This window comes from Artibeus jamaicensis, unplaced genomic scaffold, assembly GCF_021234435.1.
Source record: "Artibeus jamaicensis isolate MK-2021 breed Jamaican fruit bat unplaced genomic scaffold, CSHL_Jam_final contig_332, whole genome shotgun sequence".
NCBI lineage: Eukaryota > Metazoa > Chordata > Mammalia > Chiroptera > Phyllostomidae > Artibeus > Artibeus jamaicensis.
Genome location: NW_026521788.1, coordinates 15230711 through 15251387, shown reverse-complemented (window position 1 = coordinate 15251387; position 20677 = coordinate 15230711). Strand labels below are relative to the sequence as shown.

General features: G+C 39.7%; 1 protein-coding gene across 2 annotated transcripts in view; it reads right to left on the bottom strand.

Annotated features, from left to right (window-relative positions):
* Positions 1–6286, bottom strand: part of ARID5B (AT-rich interaction domain 5B) — a 177667-nt gene extending 171381 nt beyond the window's left edge. The window contains exons 1-2 of one of the 2 annotated variants that reach the window (XM_037139955.2): positions 5921–6286; positions 5229–5483 (exon numbers count right to left, since the gene is read on the bottom strand). In XM_037139955.2, coding sequence (XP_036995850.2) covers positions 5229–5483; positions 5921–5941 — 276 coding nt within the window. In that variant the 5' untranslated portion in view covers positions 5942–6286. Of the gene's footprint in view, positions 1–4009; positions 4217–5228; positions 5484–5920 lie in introns of those variants that run through there. The other variant, XM_053664016.1, reaches the window with a different exon arrangement.
* Between the last annotated feature and the right edge of the window lie 14391 nt (positions 6287–20677).

Genomic DNA, 20677 nt, shown 5'->3' with positions numbered 1-20677 from the left:
CTGTCCAATAAATTCTCTCCAAATAACTCATTAGTTCTCATCTTGTTCTAAAAGTCCTGCCTGTCAGAAAGTAAAGACATTCTTTCCCTTAGCTTAAGATCACTACTAAAAATAAGTACTAACTATTATAACTGTATCCGTAATATGCTGAGCTTTCCTGTATGTCTCATCCTAGTTGCCAGGCCCTTTTCATTTTATTTCCAATTCTCTCAGCAAAGTAGAGATCACTAAATTCATTTTACAAATGAAGGAACCGAGGCTCAGAAAAATTACAGAAAATGTTCAAGGCTAGTGAGATTAATGAAGAGGCTCAGAAATTTCTAAAATCTCAGCACACAGATACAGATCAGAGATTGAATGGCCATCCACAGATAGAGCTAATCCAGCGCCTCCGAGATTTCAGAACGTGATACAATCGGACAATCATTTCAAACATCCTGCTGATCCAGTTGACAGTATTTGTCAATACTGAAATGTAAAGAGCTTTTTATTTTGGTGACACAGCTAAACCTTCCATTATAGATAAAAGCCAGCCTGATTTGGGGGGGGGGACCTGAATTGGCTATATGTTTAACCTGGATGCCACCATCTCGTAGAGAAAAGCTTTCTTTTAGGAGGGTCCATGGTAGTGATTTCAAACTTCAATGAAAACAATAACACTACTATCGATGATAATAAAAATGACTCAATCATTATGGAAGAATCTACTATGTGCCAACCTCCACTGTAAACACCTTACATGCACTAACTTGTTTAATCTTTAAAATAATCCCAGGAAGTGGATACTATCTTCCCACTTTACAAAAGAGAAAAGTGGGGCCCAGGGAGTTTAAGGTTTGCCTGAGATCACACAGCTACAGTAATACTGTTTAAAATGCAGAATCCTGAACCCCAATTCCAGAGATTCTAATTGTGTTCATTTCAACAGGGGCTCCAGAGGATGCATTTTTAGCTATTTTTAACCCACGGTGGACTGACAGTCCAACCCCTTTTAGAACTCTTGCCTGTGCGCTGGACTCTGTAATGCCCAGATGTGCTTGATCTTGACTCCCAGACATCATTAGTTTACTCATCTACACTCCTGGTTGCAGATGACCAGTAGATATTCTTGTAGGATTCAGCCCAAGGCCTGTCAGGCTGAAATCCATGCTTGCACATCCACATATTTTTAAGAGGGTATATTGCCAATAGATCAAGCACTTGGCAATTCGAAAATGAATGTAATCAGAAGTTACCCAGTAACAGAACCAATTACCCGCCTACTTTGCCATTTTCCTCCTCTGAAGAGCTACTGGCCGAATGTGGCAATTGTGGGTAATTACTGAAGACACTTAACTCTTTGAATATGGCCTTGCTATTCACTTTCATGACAATTTAAAACAGTGTCATGATGAAGCCCAGGAACCTCCACACAGATATAAAAATTATTATGTTTATTGTTAATAAATCAAGAATATCTAGAATAAAGACTACCATAATCACAACTTTTTTCTATTAACTTAAGGACCTTACAGTGTATAAAAAGTACTTTTGCAAATACAATGCCTCTTCATATTCACAACAATCCACAGTCAACCTTATTACTGTTCCCATTTTGTTTCTGGAAAAAAACTGAGGCTCAGAGTGTTTATCATCGCTCAAGGTCAAAGAAATAGTAAACTGCCGAATCAAGATGTGACTCTTTCTTGAGTCACACCAGCACTGGAAGTAAATGAAGGCAGCCATGTGTATAAGCATGCAAATTATTATCATAATTATTAAAATAAATATAAATTATTAATGATTATTAATAATGTGATTAAAATGTAACTGTTATTATTATGTACCACCGGCTAGAGTCAGTTGAACTATATAGAGTAAAAATGGTTCTGTTACCTAAATATCTGCTAACCTTTGGCAAAGCTGATTGACAAGTCATAGTTCTAAAAAAGTACAAGTAACTGCCCACATTAATACACACTTCTAGAATATAATATGATACATTCAAGCTCTGGTTTCAAGTGTAGGTTTCAGTGGAAAAATAAACCAACCGTAAAGCTTCAGAAGGCCTAGGTTCTAACCTGTCAACATTTGACAAACCATATAACCCCTGCAAGCCTCTGCTGCCATCTGTGAAATGGGTATACAAAGCCCTGCCTTATCCAGCCTCATACAATTATTACAAAGGTCAGTAAGAACATGGACCTCGAGGAAGCCCTCCACAGATCATAGCAAACCACACAGAGGTGCTATTTGTAATCTTGCACAATGATAATTGTCCTGCTTTCAGAAGTGACGTCTTTGTACTTCAAAAAATTATAAAAAGACAGACTGGTTCTCTTAAGCCCAAAAAGCATATTGAGTCCTGGCTGTCCTTTTGAAATGGATGCTGATGTCAGCTCAATCAGGAAATTATTAACCTCCATTTGGTTACTTAAAATAAACTGTACTGGCTGATTAAATGTGCTGAACATTTTCTCCAAGTAAGAGAGCACATTACTGAGAAACCCTTCTCATTCAGTTATACATTGTAAATAGCAAATGCATCATTCACAAACTATTTAAAATCAATAATAAAAATCATTTCACCGTATATAAACAAGTTAATGGAGTAAGTGAAAACAAAGCAAATTTCTTAATGAGAGGGCCCTGTTGCCCCCTCTAGGTGCCAGCAGTCAGTGCTGGTTTCTGTAGGATCTCCAGAGGAGACTGCTGTTGCTATTCTGCTAATGAATGACTTACTTAGGCCAGGGGGAAAATGACATCACCAGGGTGGAAAACCGATCTGCACTGGGAAACTTTCCACCTCCTTTACATTTGTCATAATTATTTTGCACAATGCAGCCTGCATTTGCATAATTTTGAGGCGTGTCATTATCTCAATTGAAAATTGTTTTAATATGGCTGAATAATTCACAATGACATCAGCCAAAGTCCTAATGAAATATACAAGTATAATCATACAGCTAATTACCAGCCGTGTTAGCATTAAAAAACAAATCATGCATAATATTAGACGATGTATATGCAGCTGAGGATTATAAATAGAGCCATCTCCCTCCCCAAATCCCCTGGAGTTTACTTTTAAATGGCAAGATTAATTTTCTCAGGTATGGCTCATATAGCAGCACGAAATGCACAAATCATTACAATGGTTTGCTTCCATTTCCCCAAAATGAAGAATTTTTTAAATCGCGTATTTAAAAATATATCTATTCAATATCAGCAGTTCTAACAGATGCAACCTTCCGCTAATATTGGCTTTTATTCTTAGATCAGAATTCACTGTTTAATTACAAGAACAGAAATTAAAACTGCCCCTAATGAGGTCTTTAAAAATATTCCAATTTCAATTCAAAAATTATAAAAAAGAGAGAGAGAGAGTGACCACAAAATATCCCATAAAACACTGAATAATTTCCTTCTGGGTTTAGTCAGAAGTCTATTAGGCACCAGCTCTTTTCTGGATATTTAATTCTTCCCTTTTCCAGATCACAGGCCATGTTGAAGTAATAAATTTGAAAAGCAAATAAGAAATCGGGAGGGGGAGGAGGAGGAAGACAGCTGCGCAGGAAAGTTGGGTCGGGGGAGGGGGCTGAGCTAGACCTTGGGAGGGGGAAAGAGCTCAACCTGTTGGTAGGTTGCAGGATTTTTCACAGTATTTCCAAACAACACTTTTGTAAAATTGCAGGCAGACGTCGGGAAACAAGAACATTAAAAAGCCAAAGCTGGGCAGGGACGGCGTTGGGGGGGGGGGGGGGTTGGGAGGGAAGGCGTTCGGAGAGGAGGGCGGGGCTTATTTCCGAAGAGGCCGATCCGAAGGCGAACGTTTTGACGAACTCCTGTAATTAACCAGCAAAGACCACTGATGGGTAATTCGATCCTGGCGAGAGGGAGTGAACTGACGACGCCAAAAGTACAATCAACTCCATCAGACCAAGGAATTCTGGAAGGACTGGCAGACAGCTCCAAGCTCCGGGATGGGTTAAACGGAGAACCATTCATTTAACAAAAAGATCCTTACACCTACCTCGAAAGCTCGAGAGCCTGGCACAGGGCTATCTGCCCTCAAAAGTCTCTGTTTGATTACCCTGCTCTCGCTTGGGCAACACAAAGCCTTGCCAGGAGGCGGTGCGCCCTCCCTCCCCGCGGCGCATTGGGCACTGACTCCCCAAAATAGTTCCCTTGGTAGGTAGCACGGGCGCTGAGGTCGGTCTGCTGACACCCGGAGCCCGCAGAACTGCGGTCACACGAGAAAATGACAGAGCCTAAGGGAGGCGGCGGCCCGGCGCCCGGTGACAGCGGGCTCACCTCGGCCGTCCTCCAGGGAGCGCGACGAGCGCCCCGCGGCCTCCCAGAAACGTGCCGGGGAGTCTCGGTCCCTCCCCACACTCCCCGGGAGCGTGGTCTGGGCACGGAGAACGCCGAACCCACAGGGTCAGTGGGCGAGTACACACCCCTCTGCCCTTCCCTTCCCGGTCCCCGTCCCACACATCCCCACAGATCGCGCTGGAAGACGTCCACTTGGCGTGGAGTAATTGAAAACTAGAACATCAAATGGCTTGTCCGAGGGGGAGGGGGTGGGGGCGAGAGATAGTTGTTAATGCTTAACGTGTTTGTGCCGGTTACACGACCGCTTTGAAATCCGCCCGGGCAGATCTGCAAGTTATTTGAATGTATTATTCCAGTACCTGTCATTTATCACTTTATTCAACACGTCTTTGCCAACTCAATAGCTTTTGATCTCACTCTGCCTCCATTTCGTAATTTCCGCCCTCTTAAACATATCAAATACTTACTTAAAAAAAAAAAAAAAACGTGAACAATATCGAAACCCACCGAAAGACATCCACCCAGCCAAGACCGAGCCAGACGCGAAGGTAAATTTTCAAAAGGCAAAAAATATAAAAAGCATGTGATGTTCAAGGGGCAGTAGCAGAAAAGCAAACGAACACACACACACACACACACACACACACACACACACACATTCTTGAACAAAACCCTTCTCGAACAAGTTATTTGATCTCGACTAAAATCAGCAGTTGGATCCTCTTTGTAAAGCTGACAGCCAAACTCTGACAATGGCAAAATACTAGAGCCCCAGCTAGTGGCGCTACCCCTTTAAAAAAGGAGTCGATCCTGCTCGCCTGCAGAAGTGAATACAGTATTTTCAAGCTTGCCCTGTAATAAGCATTACTAGGGAAAAAATAATAAAGAAAGAAGAGAGGGAGATATAAGTTTACCACCTCGCCATGGTCGCTATTTCTGCCCTGGGGAGTATCTTCTGGGAGGAAATAAAGTTTAGAGCTGGATAAAAGTTGCCGGCTGGTCCTCTCTTCCCACAACAGCTGGAGCTCCGCTATGCAAATCGGATCCTTTGGCGTACATCTTACAAAGAAAAAGTCGCCAAGGGACAAAATTCTTGGTTTGCCTTCAAGGTGGAATTGAAAAGCCTTGTAGAAAATGTAAGGTCCGTGCAAGCCACACGGTGAGCCGACCCACTGCAGGGGGGAAAAAAAAAAGCACCAAATAAATAACGTAGCCATCAGAGCACAAACATCTATTTCCAGACACATTTACACACAGACATCCACACTCTTAATACAGAAGATCCAACAGATATAAAGCTGGGTGTAAAAATAATAGAGCCCACAAATTTTTTGCCTTCCTTAAAAAAAAAAAAAAACCTCCCCCCCCCTCCCCCCCACCGCCACCTCTCCCTACCTCTCCATCTGAGGCGGTAAAATTACATTATGTATGTATGATCAGTACAGGGATTTTTTTTTAAACAATAAAAATGATTTGGGGAGATGCAGAGGGTAAAAGTTTGGTGAAAAGTTTGTGGGGGGTGTGGGTGGGTGTAGAGGTGTGGGTGAGCTGGGGGGCTGGAGGGTGCCGGGGGGTGCCGGGATCGGAGGAGCGGAGGAGAGCGAAATACCTGGAGTGAGTTGGGCTCCATCTCGACGTTCTGAATTGATTGAACTCAACATTCTCTCCAAACTTGTTGGCTTGAATGGATTGCATCAGGTCCTGGCAGGGAAAAACATTCTCTGTCTTCAGCCGGCGTAATGTCTCAATATAAAACTGAGTTCTTCCCCCTCCTTCGGCACAAAAATGATTGAAAATATGTCCTAATATTTCTCTGACGACTCAATTTTCAGCTCCTGTCAAAACTGTACAGATTTCCCTCCAAATGTGTGTTGATCAAATTCATAACCGGGAGAAAGGCTCCTTCCGATCTCGGCGGGAAGCGGATGGATCAAGGCAAAAAACATGTAGGAACGTTCGTAAAAATAAAATCCACCCTAAAACTGTGTGAAGATGTGATCTCCCTCTTCCCAGTCTCTGTTGTCTATGGGTGTCGTATGATGAGATTTTTGGAGGAGACGAGAGTTGGCGAGCTCCGCTGTGCATCTGACAGGACCTGCTTGTATATGTCTAATATAAAGAACATTTCCTGCAGAGATTCCGGGGCGCTGCTCCTCTTTCTAATGCTCCTTAGCAGATTTGCTGTTATTAGACATGTAGATTTGTTTGATAGTTAAATTACGCTTCCTCACTGCCATGTTTTCGAGAACTAATCTGTTAAATTATCTTTTGATGCCTATTTACGTGGAAGGGAAAAGTGGGTTATCGATTATATAAACATATAAATATTAATGCATTTGTTCGCTTCGCAAAAAAATACTCAGCAATAAATAAATAAATAAATAAATAAATAAACGAACAGAAAGACAAGTGAGCAGTGCACACACATCTCAGGATTTTGCCAACGATATTGAACGGACAGCGACTGCATTTAGGGACTGGAACAATAAACGATGCATGATAAATCAATAAATGCAAGCAGCGAGTCTGCTCGGAATATGAATTCAGGCTCCCAGTTCAGCGTGTGCATTCTTTAATTTTGAAGTATATACACTAGTACGTGTTTACAATGCTGATGGACGCCAAGGGCGCTCTCAAATGATAATGTGTTTATATAACCCAGCGCTACAGGAATAATATACCGACTCCTACCCCACCCCCATTCCCTCCCCCGCCAAAAAAGGGAGGGGAGCTTCCTCAATAATAGTTTGAAACTGAAAAAAATCCATTTGCAAACTAGTTAAATACAACCAGAAATTAAGCTGTTGAAAACCGGGGGCATGAACCGTAAGACAATAAAGGCTTTAAATGTGTATATTTATTGTTCTGGAGCCCTGGAGAATTGCGAGGTTTGCATGCACGGCTATTATGCAAACACAGAGAAACTTAAGAGCGACAGAACAAGGAACAGGCAGAGACTGCAAAGCCCTCGCTCGCTCCGACCCAGCTGCCGGTCCTCCGCCAGGCTAGATTGCATTTTCGCAGTGTTGATGTAAAATGGTGTACTCGCTTCCCCCACGCTCCCCCCTCACCCCCTTCCGCGCTCTCCTCCCACTCCTTCCAGCACCCCCACCCCCGATGATTTTATTATATTGGCACCAATCTTTCCAAAGTGGGTCTGGCATGCTAAAAAAGTAAACATGTGCTATATGGGGAATAAGGTCTGTATAGTATGACAGTTGAAACTTGATCTGTGATAAAATTACAGGATGTTGAAATTACTAGTAAGCTATTTTTAACGCTTTCGCAACGTTTCACCTCTAGTCACAGCATCTAGTTGAAACAGGATTACTTTAATGAAAATTATATTCACATGGCTGAAGTTAATGCACCCGGCAGAGCACAAATGCCTCATATTTAGTGACTTGAGGTGGAAAGACCCTCTGTGTGTATTTTTATGCCTTTTCATAATGTCTGCGTCCGCTGCAGTAAGAATTAGGGCACTTAACATTATCTAAACCACATTTTTTTATTCAAAACATGGGGAAGTAATAAAAGGCAAGATCTATCTCTTTTCTATACACACAGAGATAAACGGAAGAAAATGGCAGATCCTCCAATTACAATAAGTAATAAAACCCATGCCAAACAGCCGGTATTCTGAAAGATGTCGAAAACTATTTTAATAATTTAAAGTAATATCACAACTCTGCATCACGAAGGAGAACAATATAACAATTCACAGTCTCCCAGCTTTTGCATTAGCCAAATTATGACTTGCACATCACTCTTTAATTATCTTCCTTGAAATTTCATCTGATCTTTCTATTTTATAAACATGGGTTACAAAGAGAAATTACAGCTCTCTTGCTCTCTCTTTTTTAACTTTAGGGTGCATACTGCAGACATTTGATTAGATTAACCCATTTTGTTCATTTTTTAACATATGAATGGACTTGACTGAAGGGCATTTTACATATTTTTTAAATACACGAGAGATGCCTAAAGCTTCAGTTAGTCTGCCCTGTTAGAATAAATATATATATTCAGTTCAAGTAATCCTATATTAAAAAACTTAAGTTGCAGTGTTTTGACAAGATCACATATAAGATAGACTCTGAGTCAGTTTCCTGTATGACCAATGCAGCATCGTTTATGCACGAAACCTCAACAGAATGCCTGAGGGTATCCCTCAATTGTATATTAAATTTCTCAAAAAATACATGCTCTTTACAGCATCCAAGCAACTTCTACTGTTTTGGGTGCTGTAAGTCTTTAAGTGTCTGTAAGGGACTTCATCTAATTAGAAACCCTGTTTCTATGTCTCTTGAAGGTAGGCGCTAAACTAGGCTGCAAGCTGAGTAATCTCTCTTCTCACAAACTCCCGATAAGGTTTTTGTGATGTTAACAACCTAGGTCTGAATATTTTTGAATATCTGCAGTCTTGTAATCAGATGAATGTTAAATTTCAAAACTGAATCACAGGGGTGTCTCCCCTCCCTTTTTACAACACCACCACCACCATCCCCATGAACATATAAAATGCAATCAATCAAACCTCTGGTCCAATACTGTGAATGGCTTTAAAAATCATGGATCACAATAGTGTGTGTTTATAAAACAAAACACAATAAAAAACCCCACCCTCTATTTTGTCTCTTTAATATGATGCTTGACAGGCACCTGTAAATTATCTGTGTAGCAAATATCCATACAAAGAAAGTTTCAATTAAGATAAGGAGTTTGAATTGAAATAGTTCTTTGAAGTAATGTAGTTAATAGCTTGTTTGATTTCTGCTTGTGAGAGAGTAATAACGTGGATTCAAGGCTCCATCAATCACAGAGCAGATGTAAGACTTAAGACACCGACACCCAGGGGAATAGAGGCAAACTCCTGCCGTGCAAGGTCCCTGGGCTAATGTAAAGTAAATACTCATAAACAGATTGAATGTTGTAGGAAGACAATTTATTCAGGACAGTTATAATCATGAAAGCAACGGCTTTATTTATCTATTTTTAAAAAGCTTGTATTGGGACTTACTGTATATAAAAGAGGAGTAGAGAAAAAAAGCAGTGTATGTTTATGTAAGTCACTATTTCTGGGCTCTTATATTGAAACATAGGACTATATATGAATACATATATATATATATTTCTGCTGCTTTGCTTTGAGCTATGTGGCTTATTTCAAAGGTAAAAAATTAAAAATCAGCCTCACCTCTCAAGGGGATAAGGGAGCAGTGGACACATTATTCAATGTCTGTGAATCGTTTCATAAAGGATCAGGAGGATTAAGTTAGTTGCAAAAACCAGCAGTGACATAATTAGGCAGATTGGACTATAATAAACAGGATCATTAAAAAAGTACAGTTTGAAGAAAGAAGGCGACCATTTCGAAAATTCAAACCTCTCCGCGCCCCTCTGGGCCTCACCCTCCCCCAAATTGCAAAAAACAACTGAAGCATTTTTGACCTTGGCTACAATAATACTTCATGTTTTAGCACTTTAGTCAGCATTTTATCTACTAATTGCTACACACTACCGCATGTGGCTCGAATCTGCCACTGCAGCTTTCTCTCATTGGTGAGCGAATTGCTTGATAAAGACTGGGAATTCAACCTGGCTGTTTCCTTTCTTGCTCCCCCTCGACTGGTCCCCGCCCGCTCTTTTTTTCTTTCTTTTTCCAGCTAGAAGCCGCTAATTTTTCCAGAAAATACCGCATGGATCAGAACAGGGCCGGTGAATGATTCCCTCACGTCCTTCCACCGGTTTAACTCGGATCACTTTGGCGATTCCGAGGCAGAGGGAGGAGGTGAAGGGCGGGGGGTGGGCGGGGAGGACTGAGTGGGGCGAAGCGCGGGGCGGGTGAATTCTGTCGGTGGATCTGATGCTAGGTAATTCTGCACATTGGTGCTTTGGCTAGTCCATCGTTTTGAGTTCGTTGGACTCCGTAGTGCCCACCTGGGGACCTCGAGTTAGGGGCTCTCTCCCGTCCTGCTCGGTCAAGAAGTGGGGTTCAAAGGGGTAGCTCCAGAGTGGATTGAAAGCTAGCACTGTCTTGAGGGTCAGCCACAGCCTAGTCACCACCCCCTGGCAAGACTGGCGCCACAGTGAGCAGGGTGGGGTGGGGTGGGTGGCGTTATTAATAAGGAGGCCTCCAGCAGAGCAGGCTCGCCAAGTCTTAGTGCAACAAGTCTGTTGGTTTGAAGGAGGATAAACCGGGTTACACGGGTCATTGCTTTTCAGGAGACCTCTAGTGGTCAGAGGTTGATCTACATCTTAAATTTGGGGCTCCTCCGATTTGGCGCCTCTCCTGGCCTATAATGGGGGTAACGTCTCCAACTAGTGTTCAGGCAGTAATGACTGATAGGCTGGGACATAATTTCTCATGGACTTAAGGCCACAACCAGGAAATAAGCAGAGAACTCCGAGAAATGCACCCCAGGGGAGGGGTCACGTGATACCCTTTGTGGGCAATGGAGGCCCCAAGTTCCTCTGCCCTTAGAGGTGGAGACTTCCTATCTTGATTTTCCTCCTAGGTCTGATATTAACCAAATATTCTCAGGAAAGTCGGATTAAATTTGTCCAAGCCATTTCCAGTTACAATAGCAATGCTGAGTCTGTTTCTTCTAATTTGTTTGTAAATTAAACCCAAGACCCACTCCCTCACCCCGATCACAAATATACCCAAACACCCTTTAATTTGAACAATTCATTGCCTTCAAGTGCCCTTGACATTTGTGAGTTATTTAGTTTGGGAATAACTAATCTTTTTTTGCCTTTCTAAAAAAATTGCATGCACTGCAGTGGTGTAGATATGACTTTCAACTAAATTGTGACCTTATCCTTATATCCAGAACGCCATACCATTCTGTCTCAGGTGGTGAGGTGCTGGCAGGAAGGGTAGTGACGACCTATAGGCGTCTTGTTCTTCAGACTTATTTGTGATCCACATATTAATACTGAATTTGATCAATTGACCCCGAGCTGGATATTAAAGGGATTGCTGGGAACAGCTATCTTAGATCATTTCAAAAACAGAGGTCCCAGCCCTCTGAGGTTATGAAAACATTTTGCCATACCTGATTTTTAAAAAAGAAGACAAGAAATGTACAGCCATAAAGTCTTGGCTCCACTGGGGGACTCATGTACTGCCTACTAAAAATTTTTCTGTGCAGTTTCAAATGGACATTAATGATGCCTGGTACTTAGTGATTTATATCTTAAATTACTTGACAAGCATTAAGTAACTCATTACTTATAAGCAGAATGGGTATGGTAGGTAAATCACTAGACCGAAAGTCAAGGGGACCATTCTTCACTGATTTTCCGTGTCTCCTTGTCCATGGCTATAATTATCTGCAGGACTCAAACCCTAATTCTGGCTTTGTTGAAATTTCTCAGATAATTGTGGCAGAATTATCCAGACTGGTCATCTGTGTAGTGGCAGCCCCTCATGCTGGGTCGTCAGCTAAACCCACGGAAGCGCCAACAAGTCCCTTGGCTGCTTCCACCTACATTTTGTCATGCCACAGACTGATAATTTTATGACTTGTTATTACAGGTTGAAATATGTAAATGTAGTAATTCACTAAGGGTATAAAGAGATCTAAGTACTTTAGAGGAAATATAATACCAAGAAGAATAGTGAGATTGTTTCTGTTCTCATCAATAAGCTTTAGCCAAAATGAAATTGGCCAGGCTTTTCACAAAAAAGGTAGGGGACCAGATGAGCCGCACCCAGGGCTTATACATGCGATTCTCAGACTGTGCTAGAACCAGCTCTCATAGGCTCCCTAGAGCTGATAGTTACATTTTCAGAAATTTTGCAAGGCAGCTATTAAACACATCTATTACTACACATTAAATTATAAAAAATTACCATTGAATTAATTAAAAACAAGGATAATGCATATTCAAAACATCACTTTCTAGTTATTCTACTATTGTCTATATTCTTGAGATTATTTTTACCTTTTGTATTTTTATGGTTGCAGTGCAATATAATGGTGTGCTCCTGCACATCTCTTCCCAACCCGTCTGTTGGCATTACATTGGTAGCTTGAAATTAGCTGTGGTGGGAGTATTTAGACCAGGGGTGTCAAACTCATTTTCACTGAGGGCCACATTAGCCTCACGGTTGCCTTCAAAGGGCCAAATGTAATTTTAGGGCTGTACGAATGTAACTACTCCTTAACTGTTAAGGAGCTGAAATTACATTTGGCCCTTTGAAGGCAGCCACAAGGCTGATGTGGCCCCTGGTGAAAATGAATTTGACACCCCTGCTTTAGATCATTGAACTCAGCAAATGTTACAAGTCAGTGCTTGATTTATTGTGTTATTGATTGCTTAGACTTCAGAAAGTGATGGAAAAGATATTAATAGTGTAGATCGTGATGGTTAATTTTACGTGTCAACTTGCCTAGCCATGGGATGCCCAGGTATTTGGTCCAACTCTAGATATGCCTATGAGAATGTTTTTGGATAATATTAACATTTGGACCAGTAGACTGAGTAAAGCACGTTGGCTGCCCACGGCCCTGCCATGTGGGTGAGCCTCCAACCAGTTGAAGGCTTGAGTAGAACAAAAAGTCTGAGTAAGAGGAAATTCTTGGCTGACTACTTGATCTAGAACTTGTTTTTCTTTCCCCCTCCAGCCTTTGGTATCAGACTGAAACATCGGCTCTTCATTGGTTTCAAGCCTGCCAAGTTTTGGACTAGAACTTGCAACATAGGCTCCTCTGGTTCTCAGGCCTTCAGGCCTGGATTGGAAATAATCAGCTCTGCGGGGTCTCCTGGGAACCAGCTACAGATCTGGGGATTTCTTAGCCTTTGTAAACCATGGCAGCCCAATATTTATTTATAGTTATTTATAAATAAATTATATTTATTCATTAAATGATTATATATTTATATTATAATGAATGTATATTTATCTATATTATAGATGAATATATTTATTTATATTATAAATGAATATATGCACACATCTCTCTCTCTCCATATATATATATATATATATATATATATATATATATATATGTATGTATGTATATATCTCCCCTATTGGTTCTGTTTCTTTGGAGAACCCTAATACACAAATATAACTTAAATGTGTGTCAAGTCTCCAGTCAATTATATTATGTGTGAGTAGTACGAAATATTGAGGAAATATTTGAAAGCTATTATCTGACTTAGCAAAGAGGCTGTTCACATCACTGACCAAAGAGGGAAAGGTCTGGGATACATTTTTGTTTTTATCACTTTTGTTTTACTTCTTAATATAAATAAAAATGTCAACCAACATTCAAGTTGGAATGGTACCCGTTTGTTAGCCACAGTCACAGGTGGGCTATAGACACAGGAGTTCAGCAAATAGTTAACAAAAGCACTCAGTGAGAGCAGATTGGCTACATGGAATTCTCAGTTGAAGAACGTTGTATATTTTATTATTGTTTGCACATTTATGTGTACTTCTTGTGTACTAACAAAATGTATAATGAACTCATATACCAAACATACATGTGCACATCTAGATCTATATAAAGAAACAGTTATATACATTTGGGGGTGGCGAGCAAGTTAAATATTTAGAAGCACACCTCTGTCCAAGGGCCGCTTGAGCCTGACATGCAACCCAAACTTCTAGAGCAGAGGTGGCGTAGCCTACCACCCCTTTGCATACAGCCTATGAGTTCAGAATGGGTTTTATGTTTTAAATGGTGGAATACAGTCACTAGAAGAGTAATATTTCATGATATATAAAAATTATATGAAATTCAAATGTCACTGTCCGTAAATGCATTTTATTGGCACTCACCCAGGCTCATTCATTTATGCATTGTCTATGGCTAAAATGGCAGAGCTGAGTAGTTACAACAGAGACCATCAGCCCTCAAAGCCTAAAATGTTTATTATTTTGCCTTTTGTAGTGGAAGTTTGGGGTAGAAGTTGCCTGTTCTTGAATATGGAGGTGCATTCCTTGGTTGGGAGTAGTAGCCACAACCAAATGACCTTTGAAGTCTTTTCTTGTCTTTGGCCCTAGAAATAGTTCCTCAGTAAACAGATATGGAAAATGGGATACCCAGAGTTGTGAGGGATTCAATTCATTGACTCAAGGTCAGGAGAAAGACAATGTTATCACACAAGTAAGAATGAAGTGTGGGACTGATTTCCTGCTCCTTGGTTTGTGTTCTGATCACTGGATAACAGTGGGTTTCTTCCTTACTGCTTGTCTTAAAGCAGTGTATAATTTTGTTGGGTGATGTTAAATATTTATTGAATTTTCTCATTCAAGGTGGTTCAGTTACTGTGTCTATGTGTGTGATGGGAGTCTTCAGGATTAAAGGTGCTATATAATAGAGGATTATTTTATGACTTGTTATTGCGGGTTGAAATATGTAAATGCGGTAATTCACTAATGCTCTATCAGTGCATATATCTTGGAAATAAGAACGTATTATTTTTCCATTTAGGTCTAACATCATTTACATCCTTTAAAAAATATGCACAATCAATTTTTTTAAATGAGGAAATGCAGCAGAAGAAAAAAATCCTTTAATGCAATACTTCAGCTGAAAGTTTAATGACACAAAAGGCAGGCAATTCAAAGTTACAGTTCCCACAGCAACTGTAACTCTGCTATATAGCACATTTAGGCATAGATTTCACAGCATGTACTGCAATACAAAATACTCCACACTGGGCATGCAAGGGGGCAGAGTTATGGTTGCTATGGGTACCATGACTTTGAATTTCCAGATTTTTTGAGAGTTTAAATTCTCAACCAGAACATCACATTAATAGTTCATTTTTTTTTGCATTGAAAATAATAAAGGTTGTATCACTGTTTCCACTGTCAAACCCATCTCCAGCTCAGTCCATTGCTTAGTAGAAATGCCTACCCAAACACATTTACCCTACTTGCTAAAATTAAACACATGACCTCAGCCCAGGGAGTATTTTAGTTTGCAAATTTATATGCGATGACTTTTGCTGGATAAACTAAATGTACTCCCTCCTCCTTTCCAAAAATTACCAATAAATTCAGATTAACCCTTTCAGCATTCTGGTGTATTTTATCTGTTATTCATGGGCTGAGAGAATATAATAATCATATTCATTGCATATGAATGTATGATGTATATATTTATAATTTATACTCTGTCTACTTCCAAAAAGAACTGGAGGCAGCAAACTGCATGTATTCATTTATTCATTTATTCCTTGAACACACCATGCAATTTAATGTTAGTGGCCTCAAAACAACTTTAGCTTTAAAAAAAATCCCGAGGACCTCAAAGAGCTGTTGTTTGTGGTGGTTTTTTATATTAACAATATGTATATAATATATATCTTGACATATATCTTAATATTAATTAACCTATTTAGTAATAATAATAAACCATTACATGTTGACTTACCATATTTTTATCAAGAGACTATATTTTTGAAACAAAGAAACTGAAAAGAGAGGCATTGTTTTACATTTTTATACATCTCTTTAATGGATGACAGCTGGATTCTCATAGCTGCTTCTACATTTAATCTGTTGAATATCCCAAGTCACATAGCTTCTGGAAAATGCCACTATGCTTTGTGAAAAAATACAAGGGAAAAAAGCTGATAGTATCTTACTATTAGTAGCGTCATTACCTTTACCCAATGGACCAACTAAATGGTTTCAGGGATTCCCTGATCCCAAGACTCCACTTTGAGAACCAGGGCTCCATACATTCGCTTAGGCTGTTCTCCCAAGTATATGCCTCTTTCTTGTCTACACAAAAACTCCTATTTAGGCTTCAAGCATTAGGAAAAATCCATCCCTCCTTTAGCTATATTCTCATAGGACTGTATACCTATGTCAGTCTGAGCATTTACTGTGTGTCCTTATGATCGAATGTTTGAATGTCTCGGTGGTGGTGTCGTTGTTAGAATATGAGCTACTTAATGAGGGGCCATGTCTTATACACTGTTGTTTCCTTGTTTCCTAGCACGGTGCCTGCATTCCCTATGTCTGGGGCATAGGAATTCAATCCAATAAGCAAGCAAAAACATAAATCCCATTCACCGAGTCCATAATATAGGGTAAGGACTAGGGATGCGTTGTCTCGTATTTAATCCTCATAACAGTGCTATGAACTTGGTATCATTAGTATTAATGTTTTTTGAATAGGAAACTTCAAAAAAGTTTATTAAGGCTTGGCCAAAGTTGAACAGCCATGGATCAGATACCGTGCCAAGAAATATGGGGAACAATAAAAAGCAGACAACAATCATTGCCTTAAAGGCATTTAAAACCGACTTTGGGGGACTAGACATAATGCACAAATGAAAGGAAAATAGCAATATAGAAGTTAGCTGAGAGCAGACAAAGACTATAATTAAAGAAATGCCTACTTAGTAGAAATTAAATTTAATTATAATTAAAGAAATGCCTACTAGGCATATACCTAGTAGTCAGTAGGAATGGCTACTGACTCAATGAATTATTTAGATTCAAACTTCAGAGGACATACTTCTACCAGAAAACCCTTGTTTTAGAATGCACACCAGATAAATGTGTATTTGTTCTCAAATTATATATTTACTTTTGTACTAATTTGTTGCAAATGTACTAATATATGCTAATATACTTAAGACATAAATAATAAAGAATTTAAAAAGAGTATGATAAAAATATAAAATTACATTCTAATTTTTTTCAGCATGCTGATGAATTAAGCACCCCACTTTGGAGGCAATTCATGTAGACCAGTGGCAATCAACTTTGGCTTCACACTGTGCTCAGCTGGGGGAGTATTTAAGAGTATTAACCTGGGGTCTCACCTCAAGGTCAATTAAATTAGAATCTCTGAGGATGGGTATATAGGCCATGGGATTCTTTCCTCCCTTTTCCCCCAAGTAGAGAATTCTAATGAGCAATCGTAGGTGAAAATTGTGGATCTGGCCACTAAGGACTGTGGGGCTGTGGGGAAAGATCAGGGACAGCAGCAGGCTGGGAAGACATCATGGAGAAGATGATATTAAAAGCAGCTTGAGAAAGTTTTACTCAAAAGTATTGAAAAATTTTGTTTGTAAACCTGCATAAGCTCATCTTTTACATCTCTTCTTATCTGAGCAAGTACCTGTGTTTTTAATTTTTGAAGCTAGTACCTATTCCGAGTGCACCTGGCTTGTCGAGGTCTGGGAGTGAGGAACCTGGAGCTGTATCCTGTGTCTGGCTAAGAATTTGTGCTGACCTTTTGGGCTATTTTTCAATAATAGTGATTATGGGGGTGGTGATTTTCTATAGTTGTCAAATACTTTGTCTCAGGAAAGTATGCTGTTTGAGTCAATATACAGTCTTATAAATGGAATCACAAAATGTTTGTTCTGGAAAGTGTGTTTTAAATGGCACTTTTGTTTTATACATGAAGAAACTGAGATCCAGAGATGTTAAGTGGTGTTAGGTGACTTAGGGAAAGCAAAGCTCTGGGAGGCAGTTCAGGATATTGGTGAGGGTGACTGATTGTCACTAGACAAATGGTTCTTAAATACATGCTGTGGAATTCCACCTTCCTAAAATGCCTCAACGCATTCTTGGACACCACGCCTGGGCCAAGTGGAGGAGAGCACTAGTGGCTCCTCCATCTCTTGCCGATCTATTAACACTGGGGTTGAGTTTGAACATTTTAAAACAAATTACAAGGAGAACTTCTAAACTCCCAAAGTTAGAATCTGGTCTCTCTGTGAATGAAGAGGTTGAACTAGATGAGCCCTGAGGTTCCCTGTGATCCTCCATGAAATTCCTAATACTGTGTTTATTTCTGACACAATATACCTATCGAGACTTTTTCCCACTGCTCAAAACATTTCTGGAACTCAATGATTATGATGCCTTTGGGTGCTTTTGCTGGTTTTTGTTTTACCTCTTTCTCATCAGCAAAATGTTTTTTGAGGATTTCTTTCATCTGGGGAAACAAAAAAGTCTCCATGGGTGATATCAAATGAATAGGGAGGGTCCCCCCTGATACATCACGTATAATATCTGTCATTATAGGTAAAAGACATCAGAACCTGGGAGGTGCTAGACCCAGAAGGACAGTGTCACACAGAGACCAAAACAGTTCATGATGATGACTGGTCAATGGTGATGACTTATTAAGACCCCTTTTTTTCATTGAGTTTAAGTGGATTTCATGATATATTAATAGAAAACAACACACAAAATCATTGTTCTTTGTTCTATAAAACACAGGAAAATATTGGAACGATTCAAGTGTAGGATATAGCACGACACCCAGTATTCCTTTATGCCTTTGTTTATGCTGTTACTTTGTCTTGATGTCCCTTAACTTGCCTTCTTCACCACGTCTACCTAAAGAAGTCTAACATACCAGTTGAAAGTGGGCATACAGTAACAGTAGTTCATTGTCCTAAATGCTAGCCTGTATTTTATGAGGTAAGCACTTTCCACATTTTAGGTGGAGACTTTGAGGCATAGAGAAGGTAAGTAACTTGCCTAAGGCCACACAACTGGAAAGAGATAGAAGATGGACTCAAACTCAGGTCATCTGTCCGTCTTTGCTCTTAAGAGCACACTTTACCATCTCCTTGACAGTGTCAGGGATGTCGCACCAGAACAAGTGCAAATGTTTGATCAATGTATTGAACAGTTTCCTCATCACTTTTTAAAAAATATTTTATTTCTTTTTTTATTTTTAGAGAGAGGGGAAGGGAAGGAGAACAAGAGGGAGAGAAACATCAATGTGTGGTTGCCTCTCACATGGCCCCCACTGGGGGCTGGGCCCACAACCCAGTCATGTGCCCTGACTGGGAATCAAACTGTGACCCTTCGGTTTGCAGGCCCACGCTCAATCCACTGAGCTATACCAGCCAGGGCTCCTCATCGCTTTTGATACATGCAAATGTGTGATGAATGTATTAAACAGTTTCCTTATCACTTTTGATAATTTTTTAAATTTTATTTTATATTTGCAGTTTGTATTCAGTATTTTTTTGTATTAATTTCAGTCATACAACATACTGATTAGACAATCATGTACTATACAAAGTGGTCCCCCTGATATTTCAAGTATTCACCTGGCACCATATACAGTTATTACAGTATTATTGACTATATTCCCTACGCTGTACTTTACATTCCCAGAACTATTCTGTGACTAAATTTTAAATTACAAAATGAGATTAGATCTACGACCTCTCGACTTGGCAAATATTTTAAATAGTAGTCCATATTGGGTCAGAAGTAGGAGAATGGAGTTTGCCCCACTAGGGGAAGTACCAATTTATACAGCCCTTATGAAAGACATTTGGCAGTGTATACTCAGTCCTTTAGATACAGCATACCCTCAGACTCAGAAATTTCACTTCTATGAATTTATGCTGGGGAAAATTCTGGACAAGTTTACAAAAAAGAATATAAAAGTTCATACCAGAACATTGTTTAAAATAACAAAAAGTTGGAAGCAACATAAGTAATTGAAATAGAGGATTGGCTAAATAAATCTTGGTGAAACCCTAATAAGGAAAAATATGCACATATTAAGAATGTAATAGAAACATGTTTATTGACATGGAAAGATATTCCCAAGGCTATTGTTTTAAAAAGAAAATATTTTTAATTTAAAACATCCAAGTGCATGTCAATAGTAGAAGGAAGTCAGTGACATTTCTTTGTGCTTTTTGGTAGTTTCAGAATTTTCTGTAGTGCATTACTCATGATACATCAGACATATCTGGGGCTGGGAGGACTCTCCCTCCAGACAACTGCTGCCTTGGCCCCAGCGCTGTGCTCACCCACCAGTGTTCTGATTACTCATTCAGCTTCCAGGAACTGTGATAATGTGCACCCTAAATCATGGGCAGCAGCATCCTGTGCTCAGAAACAAAAATGCTGTGAATTAAAACTATCAATTTTTCTAATGAATGACTAGTTATAAAATTAATACATACCCACTTAAAATTTCAAATGGAAGAAATATAGAACAATAACTGGATGTTCTCTTCTCACCTATCCCCATGCCACTCACTGATGCATAGTATAGACACACTGCATTAAAAAACTAAACATTGCATCACATTCCATAATTATTTCACCATTTCTCTATTGCTGGACAGTTAGAGAGTTTCCAGTTTTCCATCATTACAGTAAGTGCTGCAGTAAACTTAGACATGTATTTTTTGTGCATTTTCTGTGAGATAGATACACAGAAGTAGAATTGCCATGACAAAGTATAAATAAATTTTCAATATGGCTACACTGGCCCATAAAAAAGATGATACCAATTTATATTTCCACAAGAAGCATATGAGAGTTGCTTATGAGCTTGATACAGTTGAGGTAGGTGCTTGGGAGAGATTGTGCCTGCAGCAAGGATAAAAT